This window comes from Rhinolophus ferrumequinum, chromosome 10, assembly GCF_004115265.2.
Source record: "Rhinolophus ferrumequinum isolate MPI-CBG mRhiFer1 chromosome 10, mRhiFer1_v1.p, whole genome shotgun sequence".
NCBI lineage: Eukaryota > Metazoa > Chordata > Mammalia > Chiroptera > Rhinolophidae > Rhinolophus > Rhinolophus ferrumequinum.
In genome coordinates this window covers 15,135,383-15,152,583 of record NC_046293.1, presented here as the reverse complement: position 1 = coordinate 15,152,583, position 17,201 = coordinate 15,135,383, and the positions used below count along the sequence as shown (strand labels likewise).

Below are 17,201 nucleotides of genomic sequence, written 5' to 3'. Positions count from 1 at the left end.
TTTCCTACATTCTCTTCATGTTAAGCTGCTGAGTTTTCAAAGTAACAACTACACCCTAAGGGCACCCTCAACACCCATGAGGTAGGAATGTCTGCAGAAATTTTACTTTAAAAGGAGGAATGAGAGAAGTGAGTTGCTCTGAGCATCTTCTGCGATCCAGGAACTCACCGTCTAGTCACATGTGGATGGTGATCATTTACCCACCTAATTATTTTTGTCTGGCAACGGGCCAGTATGTGAGTCTGTGTGGGTTGTAATAATCCCCATTTCTCGAGCACAGACTATGGTCCAAACATGTTGCTAAGTATGTTATGTATATTATTCCATTGAATCTTTATAACACCTAATGAGACAGGGTGTGTATCTCCATTTTATAGATTCCAACGCTAGGCTCTGAAATATTAGGTAACTAACTTGTCCAAGATCACACAGCCAATCAACAGTAAAACCAGTCGGTAGAAAATGGAAAATAAGATGTCCTAGGAAGGATGAGTGAGCCACAGAAAGGAAAGCAATCGTTTTCCTTGCGCCGCCATCATTTCATTGCATGGCATTTCCCAGTGTTGCTGTATCGGGCACTGTGTCAGGACAATGGATGAGAAAAGGAGTCTAGGAATCAATGACTACTGAAAACAGTCTCAGGGAAATGAATTAATTCATCTAGTTAATATATCTCAACATATTGTTTAAATAGTGATGGGAAAACAAAGTTAATTTTTATTGCATATTCACCACGAACGAAACAGTGCGAGGTGCTTTACGTATATTATTGCATTGAAGGCTCATTACAGGGCTCCTGAGGGAGGCATTACTGCCCCCATTTCACAGATAAGGAAGCTGAGCCTTGGAGAACTTCCATAAGTTTCCCAAAGTCACATAGATAGTAAGTAAAATGGTATGATATGAATCAAGATCAGTCTCCAAAAGCTCTTTATACTATATCGTACTACAAAATTTACTATAAAGCTATTGACTAGAATTTACACTATTTGGGGCCAGAGATCAGATCATGTCATTAAATTCTGTGTACTCCTCAGGACATTATACAGTACCTTGAACCTAGTATTGTGTTTCCCCCAAAATAAGGCCTACCCCGAAAATAAGCCCCAGTTAAGATCGTCAGCCAGACGGACGCACTTAGTACGTTATGACGATGTTCCAGAAGAAGGTGACATGACTATATTTGAATAAATGTAGATTGTTGTACATGAAAAAATAAGACATCCCCTGAAAAGATGCCCTAATGCGTCTTTTGGAGCAAAAACTAATATAAGACTCGGTGTTATTTTCAGGGAAACATGGTAGGTCCTCAAGAACTATTTGTAGGTTGCTCACCCATCACAGTGGGTTGAAAAATAGAACATCAAAGGCACAATCTTTGAAATAAGATGTATCTTATTTCAAAATATGAAAAAAAGGACCTCCTGTCACAATCCTTACAGGATATACTGCTTCTTGAGAACAAATTATAGAAAATCTTTTTTAATAACCCAAATGTGTGATTCAGAGGTTAAAACCTGTACGTATTATACAAAGCTTCCAAAAATGCACCTTGTGTATTATGACTGCATGATATTGACGTTTTCAAGATGAACAGCCATGACTGGAGCAGTGTTGGCGGGGAGAAAAGCAGACTGGCAGGTTAGCAATACGTGTGATACGATACAACATAGTCAAAAACCCACACGTGGAAGTCATTTTAAGGTATGAAAGGCGTATAGCTCAGGCACATAAGTAAATGCTTAGGCATGTGGCCTGTCTTCATGGTCTGTGTGTGTTTTTGGCTCATGGCTGATACCTCCTTCCTCTGCACACCCAGGCTTCTTCAGGGTGTCGGGAGTCGAGGAGTAGGGCTGCCTGCCAAGGGTTTCCTGATGATGGCATTGCTCTAATATTCCAGCGTCACCGTCTTGGTTTTGAGGTATTCGTTTAGCGCTTCCTCACCTAAGGAAGAGAAAAGCAGAGGATGGACCACGTGAAACTGCAGATTGTGATTCAATGAAGTCCAACCTAAGCCTCATGATTGTGCATCTTGTGTTTACCATGTCTCGATTGCATCCTTTTCACTTGTACTTGATTTAATCTCATACTGTTTCATAAATGCAGTGTAGCCTAAGTGCACAGTGTTTATAAATCTACAGGGTACACTATGTCCTCGCCTTCACACTCACTCACTCACTCACTGACTCACCCAGAGCAACGGCCAGTCCTATAAGCACCATTTATGGTAAGCGCCCTATACAGGGGTACCATTTTTATCTTTTATGCAGTGTTTTTACTGTACCTTTTTATGTTTAGATACACAAATTCTTATCATTGTGATACAATTGCCTACGGTACTCAGTACTAATCATATTTTGAAGATAAGGAAAATGCAGTTCCCTGATTTACATAGTATCTTATAAACACAGAAGGGTGTATCCAGGCAGAACAATAAATAGGTCTGCTTTCTGTTTCTATTTTGAGTTAGTATAATCACTGACTTCCATAGCAGTGAAAGGACATGAATGCCACAGGTGAAGCTAATGAGTAGATGATTCTGGAAGTTGAGCTAAAACAAAGGTTATAACCTTAAAATAGAATCAGTCACTTCGGGGAGCTTTTAAAATTCCTGATCCCAGATCACACCCCAGACCAATTAAATCAGCACCTGTGTATTATATTTTTTTAAAGTTCCCAAGTGATTCTAATCCAGTGTGTATCTTGGAATCACTCAGCTAAGAAGAGTTTAAAATTGGGAGAAGAAGAAACTATTAGGCAAATACTACTGCTTTATAATGAAACAGACACCTGAAGCTAGTCGATTATGCTCAATCAAAAGATGAGTAATTTCCTTAAGAAAATCTCTTCCACTGTATTTTGGATGCAGAGATGAAAGCCAGAATAGAGACATGGGAAAAAAATCACTTTACCTTCAACTCAATGGAATTCCAAAGGAGAGCTACTTTTATTGCTGCAAATATATTGCCAGAAGTCATCAAGAAAGAGAAAATGTAAAAATACCCCAGATTAACCAAACTTATATTAATAGACTATGTCAGTAAATCACAAATATTTCCATTTTTGAAACAACATGCCAGCCTGACTGTGGGGAGTAAGAACACGGGCTCCACAATCAAATTGCCTGGCTTTGAATTTTCTTTGCCAGTGGCTGACTGTGTGACTTTGAAGAAGTTACCCAACCTCTCTGGAACCCTATTTTCTCCATCTATAAAATATGGATAATAAATAGTGCTTCTTTCCCAGGGCTATTGTGAGGATTGCCTGTGCTCATACAGGTAAATTGGTTAGAATAGGGCCTGGTTTAGTGTTCAGAGTAAACTACTACTTGAAATGTGACAGTGTCACTCACTGCTCATGATGAATTACATCTTGGGCTTTCTACAAATTCGAAATCTGGGTTCCCAGATTCCCAGACAATCCTGCCAATTGCAGCGCTGACTTTGGAATATCGCCAAACAGCTCAGAGACAGGATTTATTCTTGGAGTAGCTGGTTATGGCCCTGTACCCATTTTCTTTTCTTGGTTCCATTTAGTCCCATGAATGCTAAACCAAGTTCATGCTGAATGTCATGTAAAAAACCAAACCTCTTTTAGCTAAAAGGTACTGTCTGAGTTTCTTTTTCCTTTTAACATTAATCTTCTTTTAAAAAGAAACCCTTTTCCACACAATTTGTGTATGTTCAAAAAAATGTTTAACATTTAAAAACATTGTATTACCCTTGTAAACCCAGATCCAACTGCCACGTAGGAAATGCCCTTCAGAACAGTACACAAGTGTTGCACGAAACACAGAGCAGACGTTTCTGTGATGCGGCAACAAAGGGAACATGCAGTAGAAAAGTAAAGCATACCTAAATCTTTTCCAAAGCCAGATTGTTTAACTCCGCCAAAAGGGGCTGCCACATCTGTCTTGTTGTATGTGTTAATGAAAACAGTTCCCGCCTCTAGTTTTTCACTCACGTACATCGCCTTATTTATGTCTCTTGTAAAAACCCCTGAGGCCAAACCGTACTCTGTGTTATTGGCTCGCTGCAACACTCCATCGATGTCCCTACAAGATGTTTTTAGGAAGACATAAAACTCTATTAATTGTAAAGCACAACACTCCCATTTTATGTTCTAATATTTTCCCCCTCTGTGTTAGAAACAGGAAAACATTACTGCTGACCTCCTTAAATTTTTATAAATGAAATATAGTCCAGGCTTATACCACAAGAAACTTCCGATGAAATATTACAATTCTACTATTATATTTCTCATATATATCATGCAACACGTTTTAAAATCTGATCTGAAGTCATCTTTTCAAGCTTCTTCATGACTTTCTCATTTCCCCTCCTGTCCCAAGTCCCATTTCTAGATGTATTCTCAGAGCAGCCCCCTACTTCCCTCTGTCTCTTCAGATTTTACACCCACACTTCAAGGCTCTTTTGATGCCTCACTCTGAAGCCTTCCCAGCTCCCACCAGTGCCACAGTTGACGGGGCAAGGGTGGTGACTCAGTGAGAGGGCTCTGCAGCCAGTCTGCCTTGGTGACCTTGGACAAATGACTTCATCTCCCCATGCTTTCATTTAGTCTTGTGAAAATGGAAATAATAATAATAGCACCTGTCTCATTGTTGGCGAGGATTAAATGAGCTAGCAGTGCCTGGAACACAGTAAATACTCGAGAAAAGTCAGCTATCATCAGGAAGCACAAATTCCTCCAACTCAGTGTTTTGGTTTAAATCTTCACGTACTTAGGGTTCACCTTCTAACTAGACCGGAAGCTCCCCGAGGACAGAGATAACAGCTTATTCTTCTTTATAGAGTGGTGTTGCATCAGCAAATGAGAGTGAATTCAATTAACATCCTAATTCAATACAAGGCAAGTAAAATAATCCCCTTAAATGGGTCTGGTGATTTCCCTGCCTTTTGACCCAGTATGTGTACATGGCCAAGTAGGTGGAGACGGGGACCTGCCCATCTCTCAGCTGGGTCCACTTCCGATGAGCTTGTCAGAGAGTGAGTATCTCACCTTTATGAGTGTCATCCTAATGTTTAGAAATGCCCACATTTTGTACAACACGGCCAGTAGGTACAAGTCAAGTATTTCATCGTGTGCTCTGGTAAAGAAACAGCATCTATTCCAAAACTAGAGGGAAAATCGGTTGTACTGAACTTTTTCAGTGACAGCACAAGCTTTTTGTTTGTTTGTTTGTTAGTATTTTTTTAAATTAGTTTCAGGTGTACAAAACAATGTAACAGTTAAACATTTATCATGTGTATCCCTCACACAGTGATAACGCCCCTGCCCCCAGCACACGCTTTAATGTAGAGCCTTCCAGAGGCATTTTCAAAGATAATCTTGACTACGCACAATTTTAAACTCGCATGAGAAACTTGGAACCTAACTTGGAGTGAACTGAGGCTCTGCTAAAACTTGCTCACTTCTTGATGCATTGCATATGGTAGGGACTCAAATATTTATAGACTGGACTAAGGCAGAGACATGGCTTTATGCCACTGCTCGTCAAGGACCACTGAGATGACATAGCTTAGAGTAGGCTTTGACCACTTCTAGGATAACAGCAGACATAGTGATAGGAGCAGCTCCAATAGCAAACACGCTACTTAATCCTGAGAATGACCCAAAAAAGTAGGTACTATTAATAACCCAATTTTACAAATAAACCAAGGCACAGAGTGATTAAGGAACTGGCCCAAGCCCACAGAGGTAGTCAGGTGCGGGGTCAGAGGGCAGATGCTACCCACTGTTCCATCCTGCCTTTGGCCTTCTGTGGTTAATAGCCCACAGAAGGTTATCCATCTCTACCAGTAGATGGGAAGCTCCTTGAGGACAGGAACTGTGACTTATCTAGCTTTATATCCCCCAAGTCTGGCTTCTAATACCTGCATGTTTAACACAAATGCTATCCTATGGGGAAATTTATAGTGAGGAAATGGGGGTAACAGCATTCTTGCTTGAATCAGTGTGTCAAAAGGTTACTCACTACAGGTTATTCCCCCAAAGTCTCCTACAATAGTCTATCAAGGGCCAAGAAGTCCTTCTGAACTCTGTATTCTGGGGGGTTTTTTTGTTTGTTTTTGGGTTTTTCTGCACCTTACTATTGGTTGAAGAAAAACTAAAGCCAGAATTCAGAAGAATTCTCGGTATTATACCATGAGAGTCTATTGTATTAAATATTCTTATATGAGCTCAGTTCCCATATGGCCTTCTTTGATATGCTAAATACTTTGGAAAGTTTCGTGTACTATAGCAAACCAGTATATCATTTACAGTTGATTATATGGTGATTGAAGACATTTCTATAAAAAGTTGAGTAGGCTTTTGAAGGCAGCACCCTTTCTCTGAGAAAATCAGATTTCTAAGATGCTGCCTTCCCTAGGCATGTAAATGTGAAACCTCGTTCTGTCACTCTCATTTATTTACCTTATTCCAGAGACATTTCAAATGTCAACCGTACGAAAAACTAAAATTCAGTCAGCCGAAATCCCATAATGTTAGCCATTAATTTAAGCTAAGAAGCAAAAATATGTTACAATCTACATTGGTTATCACTCTTCTAATTATTTAAGTCAGTTATTCTTATAGTAGAGAATTACATGTTCATTGAGTCTATGCTCTGTATATAGCACAATGTCAGAAGAAAAAAAAAACTGATTAGTCAAAACTTATTAAATTGTGCCTGAAGAACATACCCATTTTGGAATTTAGAAATGACCATAATGGGCCCAAAGGATTCCTCTTTGGCAAGGTACATGTGGTCTTCCACATCTGTGAAGACAGTTGGTTCCATAAAAAAGCCTATTTGAAAAACAGAAGAAAAGACCATCAATTCTAGGGTAATTTTCAATTAACACTTCTCTCATTTAATTACATTATAATTTTTTTCTTCCATCTGGGTTAGTAAAACCAAAAAATCTTTCATTTTCTTATTTGGCATTAGCATTCCTAGGTTCTTATTTTTTTAATGTCTTTATTACAAAAATTTCTAACATACATAAAAGTAGAGAAAATAGTATTATAAATAGTAAAATAAATATTTATTCATATTTTACTATATTCAATTCATTTTTTCCTTGCTGAGATATTTTAAAGAAAATTCCAGAGATTACAACTTTGACCTCCAAGTATTTCAGTACAAATCTGTAAAAAACAAGGACATTTTCTTACATATCACAATACATTATCATACCTAACAAATTTAACGCTAATTCCTTATCCATAATTTGTATTAAATTTCTGATTGTCTAGAAAATGTCTAGATTGTCTAGAAAATATCTACAGTAGATCTGTTTGTCAGGATTCAAGTAAGTTCTACACATTGCATTTAGTTGTCAGATATCTTAAATGTGTTTCTCCCTTATCCCTGCCCCTTATTTTTCATGCCATCGACACATTAAACAGACTGCGTCAGTCATCCTGCAGAATACCTTGCATTTTAGATTTATCATTGCTTTCTTGGGATGATATTTAAATTTATTCTTCTATCCCCTATATTTCTTATTAATGGAAAATTTGACCTAAACAGCATGTTACACATTTTGGGCAAGAATATAGGTGATGCTGTGTTGGTATACATCACATCCCATAGGAGACATATCCTATCCAGTTCTGCTTTCGTTGATGCTAAGATTGACCAGAGGTTCCGAGTAGTAACAATTTGACCTCTCCATTATAAAATTGTGCTTTTTTCCTTATGACTGGCAAGCAATCTTTGGGATGACACTTTGGTATCGTACAAATACTCAGGTTTCCATCAACCTAATAACTTTAACCTCCCTTGATTTATGGATTGAATCAATTATTTCACTGAGTTGGAGAGTGAAAAATGGCAATTTTTCTATTCTGTCATTTTTTCCACATTATTTTGCAGAGATTCTTCCGCAAAAAAATGTCTCCTTTATCAACTACTTAGTTATCCAGAAATTCAATTCACCTAGGAAACACAGGATAAACCTGTGGAATTTTTTCCGTCTAATTACCAATTTTCAGAGTAGGGTGTTGGTGCACAATCTACCTCCAACAGTAACGACAACAAAAAAAGAGTTTTTGCAGTTGTTTGTCTGTTTCTCCTTTTGGTTATCATGAAAGTGAGCCATTCACACATTTCAGTCACAGGTACTTCTTTACTCATATATAAGAGGATTGAATCCCTTCCCCAGATATGCTGGCTAAGATTAAATCTCACAGTACCAGGAATCAAGGTCACCAGTGCTAACACAATTATCTACTACACGTGTTTACTATACAGCTAAGGGCCTGTCATCTTTATTTTGTTATTTGATTTTCACAGCCTGGTAAAGCAGGGTGTGTACATTTCAAACCATTTTACAAAGGAGGTTCAGAAAAACTGTGTTATCCAAGGTGCCACAGCTTGTAAGTGGCCAAGTAGGATCCAGAAATTAATTCTTCTGACTTTTGAAGCAAGCTGGTACTGCCATGAAAACTGTTACCATCCATTCCAACTTAAGAAGCAGGCGCTCCTTATACCTCCTATGAAGCTGACCTTACCTGGCCTTTGGACTTGTCTTCCTCCATACACCAACGTGGCCCCCTCTTTTACTCCAGCTTCACAGTATTGCAGAAGCTTTTCCAGGTGGGCTTTATGATTTTGGGGCCCATGATCAGTAGCTCTGTCAAGTGGATCACCAATTTTCATCTTTTTAATTTCTTCCACCTGTATGTCACCCAGTTCACAAAACATAATTGACTGTTAATAATAATGTACCCATGACTGAGCTTCTACCATGGGGTGGGTGTTGTACTCAGCTGTTAAAAGATGTGTTGTCAGTTAGTCTTCAAAGCAGCACTGGAGGTGGGTATTTATTATTTCCATCTTACAGATGAAGAAACAGGCTTGGAGAGGTTAAGTGACTTGCCCAAGAACACACCGCCACCAAATACTTTAGTTTTCCTGACTTGAAAACCTAAGCTCTTAAACACTGAGTTCTAACAGAACATAAGCTACATACGCTATTTAAAAATTATCCTGAATGTCAATCTATTAAAATAGTAAACCTGATGTTCTGGAATTTTCGGTAATGCAGCATACTTACACTCTTCATGGCAAAAGAACTTCCGAAATGGCCACATTGTTATCTTTTTTTTCTGTCCCCAAACGTGGCAGACTGCTCTTGTGAAATTCTCATGGTATGGCCATGCCAGAAGAATTGCTAAAATGTTCCGATGAAAAATGGTCTTTACTGAACAGTGTTCATCACTGACATGTCTTTCTAATAGCTTTTTATGCACCTCAGTTATCTTAACGTATTTCTGCATTTTCTAATGTTAAGTCCAATTCTAGTAAGGAGAAAGAAGGGGAGTTACCGTGACCCTGCAAACCCATGGATTTTAATTTAGGCAATAAGCCCTCAGTTCAGTGCTCAAGAAAAAGCTGTTGAATGAATGAATGAATGAATGAATGAACATAAATTACATGCGTACAAAATATGTTTGTTGATGGACTGATACAGTAAATCCTTGACATTTCCGGTTTCGGGATTTGAAATTTCAACAAGTTATAGTTGTGAAAACCCATGACATGTCGTAGTAAGGAAGCTGTATTTTACTGATGCAGAAAATTGAATTACAGTGTATTTAGGAGGCAACCACTGCCCACCATTTGCCTCTCCATATGACTTCCTTGTTTTCCACTCTCTTGAAGAAAGAATGTTTGCTTCTTGGGTGTGGGGTGGGGGAATTGGCTCTGAAAAAATAAGCTGGGTGCTGGTTTTTCAAATATAAACAAATTTATGATTACTATTACCATTATAATAATATAATGTAGTATAACTTAGAGTTTATTTTTGTCACAGAGTTCATCTTAATAGTTCTATAAATGATTTTTCATCCAATATTTATAGAATCATGACTAATCTACAGTGGGTGTCTATCTATCTATCTATCTATCTATCTGTCATCTATCTTAAGGAGGAAATGATATGCTGTCCTATTAACTGTGAATTAAGGATTTCTAAGGCTCTAGCAGTGTATCTCTCATAGTCAATTTAGGGGTTTATAAAGACATAAAGTGTCAAAGATCTAATAAATTATAAATGCAGCTCAAGGCATAGGTAACAAAAGCTCTTAAGGTTTTTTTATGTAGACCTATAACTTTTTACTATGAAAAACTATAAACACACATAAAAGTAGACAATATAATAAAACTCTAAGTCCCCATCACCCAACTTCAACAATTACAAACTCAAGGTCAGTTTATTTCACCACTCACTTCCTCCCCTCCTGGGGAGCAAGAGAGAAGCAAAATCTAAACATCATATAATTGAACCTGTAAATATGTCAGAAAGTGGCTCTAAAACAGGGGTGTCAAAACTGCGGCCGTAGGCCAACTGCAGTCCGCAATCCATTGTTAATTGGCCCGCAGCAAATTCCAAAAATATATTTAGTTTACTTAAATAAACCAGGTGAGGCAACACGTACTTCACCTCGAGTGAGTGGCCCGGCTGTTTGTGTGTTTTACCGCACATGGCCCTTGGTGAAAAACGTTGAAAAAAGTTTGGACCCCCCTGCTCTAAAAGATAAGGACTGTGTTGTTTTCTTAAAAAAATGTAACCACAGGAGTATTATCACACTTAAAAATTCATTAAATCTCAGAAGTACTTTTCAAGTAAAAGCAATTTCTCTTCAACTCATGGAGCAAATTTGAAGGTGACTTACCACTCTTGTCACGAATTCATCATGGATGGATTCTTCCACAAACAATCGCCCAGCTGCAATACAGTTTTCTCCTTTGTTGAAAAATACTGCTCCCATGCCCTTCGGCAGCAGAGAAGAAAAGATTGTTAATATTACTTTGGAAGTCAAGATTGCCATAAAATTGTATGAGAATTAGATGTTATTGGAAGACAGCAGATAACACAGAGAGATCATAGAAAAGCACAATTTCTTGGCCTACTTAGTGATGCCTACTTATGATGAGAGCTGCTTGGAAATATTCTCTTTTGATCTAGCATGTTTTTAGGGATTTTGTTTCTTCTTTCCCCCTTTTGATCCATGAGCACTTAAAAAAATGTGTATAATAATAAGGAAATACCACTAAGGCCAAATTTTGTGTTGCAAAAAAAAAAAGTCTAGATTATTTTATACATTTAAATGTAATACTTGTATATCAAATTTTGTTTTTAAGATCTCTACATTAGTTTGTATAAATCATGAATGTTTAGAAAGATTCCCTTGCCCCTCAAGTTTTAAAAACACCTTAATGAGATAAATTATAAAGACATTATTTTAAAAGTGCTCTGAGTATTCTGAAATCTAAACCATAAAAAGGACAGTTTCTATTTATGACTGGACAAAACCAAATCTCACTTTAAGATTTCTGATGAACAAGGAGGTGAAATGTATTTTACAAGTAGGCACCTACTTAGTTAGATTTGACTCACTCTTACCATTCTCACGGCCTTGTCAAGTTCACAGTCATTGAATATTATAAGTGGGGATTTGCCACCAAGTTCAAGGGAAACTTTCTTCAAGTTGCTCACAGCACAGCTAGAGAAAAATAAATGGTAAATGAACATTTAGTTTCTGTTTCTCTGTCTGTCTGTCTCTCTTTTAATCATAAAATTTGACACAGAAAACATAATTGAGCCTCAGAAATATTAAGAAACTTATGCAAAGACAAAACATGAATGGTAGAATGGTGATAATTGTTGAAGCTGGGTGGTGAGTACATGGGAGTTCATTATGCTATTCTGTGTGCTTTGTATATGTTAGAAATTTTCCATAATAAAAAGTTTGGTTTTAAATTCTGTGATAAATGATCAGAGATTCTTATAGGTAAATTCAGATTCTTTAGGAACAAGAATTTTGGTTACATAAAGGAATTCCTTTTGCAAGGAATTTAGCTTCAAACCAGATTACTAGAGCATTGGAAAAAAATATAAAGATTTTTAGAAGTATATCGTTTATTTACCCCTTCTTACAAAAGTATTATTTGAAACATCTTTAAAAAAATTTTTTAAATGCACAAAAAAGAAAAAAAATCACAGTTCCATAGCTCAATGACTATTGTCTTCACCATTTTGGAATGCTTATTTCTGGTCTGGGTCCAACAATAGTCTTTGCCTTATTTAACACAGTTGGGATCACCCAATAGATAAAATTTGATACCTTACTTTTCTTTCCATTTACCATTTAACAACACTTTTCAATGTTATTAAAAATGCTCCATGGACATAACTGCACAGCATTCTATTATGTTGACATACTGTAACCACTGCCTTATTTTGGATAGATTATTTGTAATTAAAAAAACTAACATTACTGCTTTTTAGAAACTCATTTTATTACTAATCCAGATTTGTCATTTTTATGTCTTTTTGGTTTCAGAAACAGCTACAGCTTAAGTGCAGAAAATATTTTGTGCTTGATTATAAAAGCTACCAGTAGGGCATAGCATTTCAACGTGGGTCTATTTTTATTGACTGTGGCTTTCCATGTTGGAAAGCATTTTATGCTGTTCAAATATGTCAATACTCAACAGTGGTAAGTAGATTTCTCTTCTAAATCCCATGTGTTTGTTACTCCCTCCAAAGCACCCTACTTTAAAAAAGCAAAAACAAAACCCAAGACCGGGTTTAACAGGATCAACAGCAAGTCGACATACTAAAACCAATACCTTTTCATGATCTGTTTGCCAATAAGAGTAGAACCAGTGAAACCAAGTTTGCGGATATCAGGATGTTCAGAAAGCCGTTGTCCTGCTACGCCCCCTGTAGCATTGGGGAATCAAACACGAATTACTCAAGTTCTGATGGTCAAGGTGGCTTTGAATTCATGGGGAGATTTCTAAGCTCTTATTTAAATCTCAGTTTTACTTTTTCTGTATTAATTATAAACTGCAAAAATCTAAAGAATGTCCTCCACGCAATTTTCAGCTCCCACCCCACCCCCCAAAAAATGGGTAAGCCTTGGCTTTTGTCTTCCCAAGTAATTTTTAAAAATTGAAATGGACCACCTTAGGGTAGTTTTATAATGTGTACCGCTCCCACCAGACTCACACATTGTTATATTTCCACTTTAAGATTTCAGGGTATATAAATTTTAATTAAAAAGGAAGATTTTAGGGTATGGTGAGTATATTTATCCTCAACTGTTTAGTAAACTGTACTTAGTTTTGATACAGTTATAATTCAGGACAAGACACCAATGGGAAAACAGCCACTCAGCTACCCCTGTACCATACACTAATTATAGCGAAGCGGGTCCTTTGGTGGCTTACCTGAGCCTGGAATAATGTTGATTACCCCCTTTGGAAAGCCTGCTTCAACAGAGAGCTCTGCAAACTTCAAAGCAGTCAAGGGCGTGACCTGAGCAGAAGCAGACAGCAATTATCTCCTTCAGGCTCTTGTCTCATCCTTTAGATCAGTACTCAGCTTTTCCTCTGACATACCCTTTTACCCCTAAATACTTCTGTGTGCATTTCTTAAAAACAAAGGATTCTTTTACATAACCACAGCACAATGATCAAAATCAGGAAATTAACAACCGAGAATTCCTAATTTATACCTTTTATTCAGTTTCACCAGTGGTACCGATAATGTGCTTTATAGAAATAGGAAATCCAAGACCATATATTGTATTTAGTTATCATGTCTGTAGTCTCCTTTACTCTGGAAGTTTCTGAGTTTCCTTTTATATTTCATGACACTGACAAAATGACTGACATCAGTATGGGCCAGTTATTTTGTACAATGTCCTTTTGTCTGGATATGTCTGCTGTTTCCCCATGATTAGAGTCAGATTATGAACTTTTGACAAGAACACCACAGGAGTGATGCTGAGTTATCCTCATGCATCGTATCAGGAGGAATAATAATCCCAATATTAGAAATGTTAATTTTGATCATTTGGTAAAGGTGATCTGCCAGGTTTCATCACTGTAAGTTACTGTTTTACATTTTGTAATTAATAAACATTTTTAGGGAGATATTTTGAGACTATTTAAATATCTAGTTAATCCTTAAACTTCCATCCACTAGTTTTAGTACCCATTGATAAATCCTGCCTGAATCAGTTATTAGTATGGTGGTTGCTAAATGGTGATTTTCTAATTCCATCCTTCCTTCTACATGTATTAGTTGGCTTTCCACTATAAGAGCTTTTCCTTCTCTTTAATTTGCTAATGTCAGTGTGAAGCCATGGAGTCTTACTTTATTTAGCAGGTTATAATCTTGTACCATTGTTATCTCTTTTGTTGTTCAAATTATTCCAGATTTGATGGAATGGGAGCCCCTTTAGTATGGCTCCTGTGTCTTTCTGACATATCGCAATCATTCCTGGAGCATTTCCTTACTTTATGACCCAACGAGATGTTCCAGGCACATCTTGTACTTTCCCTGTTCCAGCCATTTCTTCAAGGAACCTAGGTTTCTTTTAGTAAAGAATGGTATTTAAAAACTATGATATAATGGGAAATATATATTTGGTCTTTCTCTCCAGTTCTTGGAACACAGTTCCTAAAACGCTTGGAATCTCAAGTGAAAACTGTATTTTGTATACGAATGAGATGACTGATGGCTGGGAGCTGGGAGCCCCCATGTAGCTTCAGGCTGGGGTTTGGTCACCAGAAAGATGGAGCCATGATTAAAGGGTTGAAATTTTCAGCCCGACCTGGAGGAGGGAAGAGGGGTTGGCGTTCAATGACCGGTAGACAATGACTTAATCAACCTACATAATGAAATTTCCATGAAACCCCCTACACAGTGGAGTTTGCAGAGCTTCTGGGCAGGCGAATACAGCCACGTGATGGTAAGATGGCTCAGCTGAACTCCATGGGGACAGAAGTTCCTGTGCTCATGATCCTTCCAAACCTGGCCATATGTACCTCTTAAAAACGATTGTTCGTTGGTATCCTTTATAATATCCTTTATAATAAACTGTTCATAGTAAGTAAAGTGATTTCCCGAGTTCGTGAGCCATTCTAGTAAATTATCCCACCTGAGAAGGGGGTCATCGGAACTTCTGATTTATAAATGTTGTTCAGAAGTACCGGCTATCCAGGGTTTGCGGTTGACATCAGAAGTGGGGGCAGTCTTGTGAGACTGAGCCCTTCACCTGGGGTCAGCACTAAAACTCCAGGTAGTTAGCGTCAGAACTGAGTTGAGCAGAAGATATGATACTATATATAGAGAGCCCTAGAGATTCTACCAAAAAAACTATTAGAACTAACAAACAAATTCAGTAAAGTAGTAGGATACAAAATTAATATCCAGAAGTCGATTGCATTTTAATACACCAATAATGAACTAGCAGAAAAAGACATTAAGCAATTGCATCAAAAAGAATACAATACCTCGGAATAAGTTTAACCAAGGAGACATAAGACCTTTACTTAGAAAACAGTAAGGCACTGAAGAATGAAATTGAAGAAGATACAAATAAATGGAAAGCTATACTATGCTCATAAATAGGAAGAATTAGTATCATTAAAATGTCCATACTGCCCAAAGCAATCTACAGATTCAATACAATCTCTATTAAAATACCAAAGCCATTTTTTACAGAACTATAACAAATAATCCTAAGATTTATATAGCACCACTAAAACCCCAAATGGCCAAAGCAATCTTGAGAAAGAAAAACAAAATTGGAGATATCACATTACCTGATATCAAACTATACTACAAGGCTATTGTAATGAAAACAGCATGGTACTGGCATGAAAATGGACACATAGATCAATGTAACAGAATAGAGAGCTCAGAAATAAACCCAGGCCTATATAGTCAATTAATCTATGACAAAGGAAGCAAGAATATACAGTGGGGTAGAGACAGTCTGTTCAATAAATGAGGTTGGGAAAACTGAACAGAAACATGCAAAAAATGCAACTAGACCACTTTCTTGCACCATATACAAGAATAAACTCAAAATGGATTAAAGACTTAAATGGAAGATCTGAAACCATAAAACTCCTAAAAGAAAACATAGCCAGTAAACTCTGTGACATTGCTCTTAATAATGCTTTTTAATATATCTCTTTAGGCAAAGGAAACAAAAGAAAAAAATAAACAAATGAGGCTACATTAAACTAAAAGTTTCTGCACAGCAAAGGAAACAAACCATTAACAAAATGAAAAGATAACCTACTAAATGGAAGAAGATATTCTCCAGTGATATACTGTAGGCAAAATGGTGTAACGCCGATACCTAGAACTTACTAGTATTCATCTTGCATAATTGAAACTTTATGCCTGCTGATCAGCATTTTCTCATTTCCCCTTTTCCCCCTTTGTGTTTTTCAATGGATTAATAGATATATTTTTAAATTATCTATCTATTTAATTAATTAATTAAGTATGCATGTTTGTATATGCAGAGTATCTCTGAAATACCTAAGAAACTAATAAGTAACAATGAATAATATTGGTTGTCTCTGGGGAGGTAAATTGGTTGGCTGGGGGAATGAAGATAGGAGAGAGACTTTTCACTATCTACTTCTTTGTATCTTCTGAATTTTGAAATTTTTGAATGTATACCTACCGTGTTTTCCCTGAAAATAAGACCTAAGCAGAAAACAAGTACTAGCATGATTTTTCAGGAGGACATCACCTGAACATAAGCCCTAGTGCGTCTTTTGGAGCAAAAATTAATGTAAAACCCGGTCTTATTTTCAGGGAAACACGGCATTTTTTTTAATGAAATTGTTTCTAATGAGTAAACCAAGATGTCTGTGGTCACATGACTATATAGGTATGCCAAATGAAATGTATTTTTTTAAGTTCTAAAAGAAGACGTGAAAGGAGAGCTGATAGGGAACAAACTATGAACTCTTCTAGAACAGAGCCTGTGTTTTCTCCATGACCTGTGCACCTCGGAATGTCGACTACTGTGCAGTGTGCATACCAAATGCTCAGCCAGGTGTTACGCTAAGTTGGCTACCAAATTGTTTTTCTTAAAAAGCTGTTATAGGATTAAAAGATATTTTTGAGAACTCTATCATCTGAATTACTATTTTTTATTATTTTCTTGTTATTCACAGGAATATATTTTCACACAGTTGCCACAATTATGTATATTCTTTTACATGCTTTTCCCTTATCTTCCATAGCTTTACAACGTTTTTGATGATTAAAATATGAATGCCTGCATGATACTTTTTCTTTCACTGTCCCTAATTTTCCATGGTTATTGAGCATTTGGTATTTTGCAATTATTGAATTGGTTTGTAG

At 37.0% G+C, this 17,201-nt stretch overlaps 1 protein-coding gene across 1 annotated transcript in view; it reads right to left on the bottom strand.

Moving 5' to 3' along the window:
* Positions 1–1,193: 1,193 nt before the first annotated feature.
* The window catches only part of ALDH1L2 (aldehyde dehydrogenase 1 family member L2), a 55,563-nt gene continuing 39,555 nt past the window's right edge, over positions 1,194–17,201 (bottom strand). Inside the window, exons 16-23 of the mRNA XM_033117453.1 lie at positions 13,250–13,337; positions 12,647–12,740; positions 11,418–11,517; positions 10,687–10,785; positions 8,521–8,686; positions 6,705–6,810; positions 3,855–4,054; positions 1,194–1,944 (exon numbers count right to left, since the gene is read on the bottom strand). Of these exons, the coding sequence (XP_032973344.1) occupies positions 1,889–1,944; positions 3,855–4,054; positions 6,705–6,810; positions 8,521–8,686; positions 10,687–10,785; positions 11,418–11,517; positions 12,647–12,740; positions 13,250–13,337 (909 nt within the window). The 3' untranslated portion in view covers positions 1,194–1,888. The remainder of the gene's footprint in view (positions 1,945–3,854; positions 4,055–6,704; positions 6,811–8,520; positions 8,687–10,686; positions 10,786–11,417; positions 11,518–12,646; positions 12,741–13,249; positions 13,338–17,201) is intronic.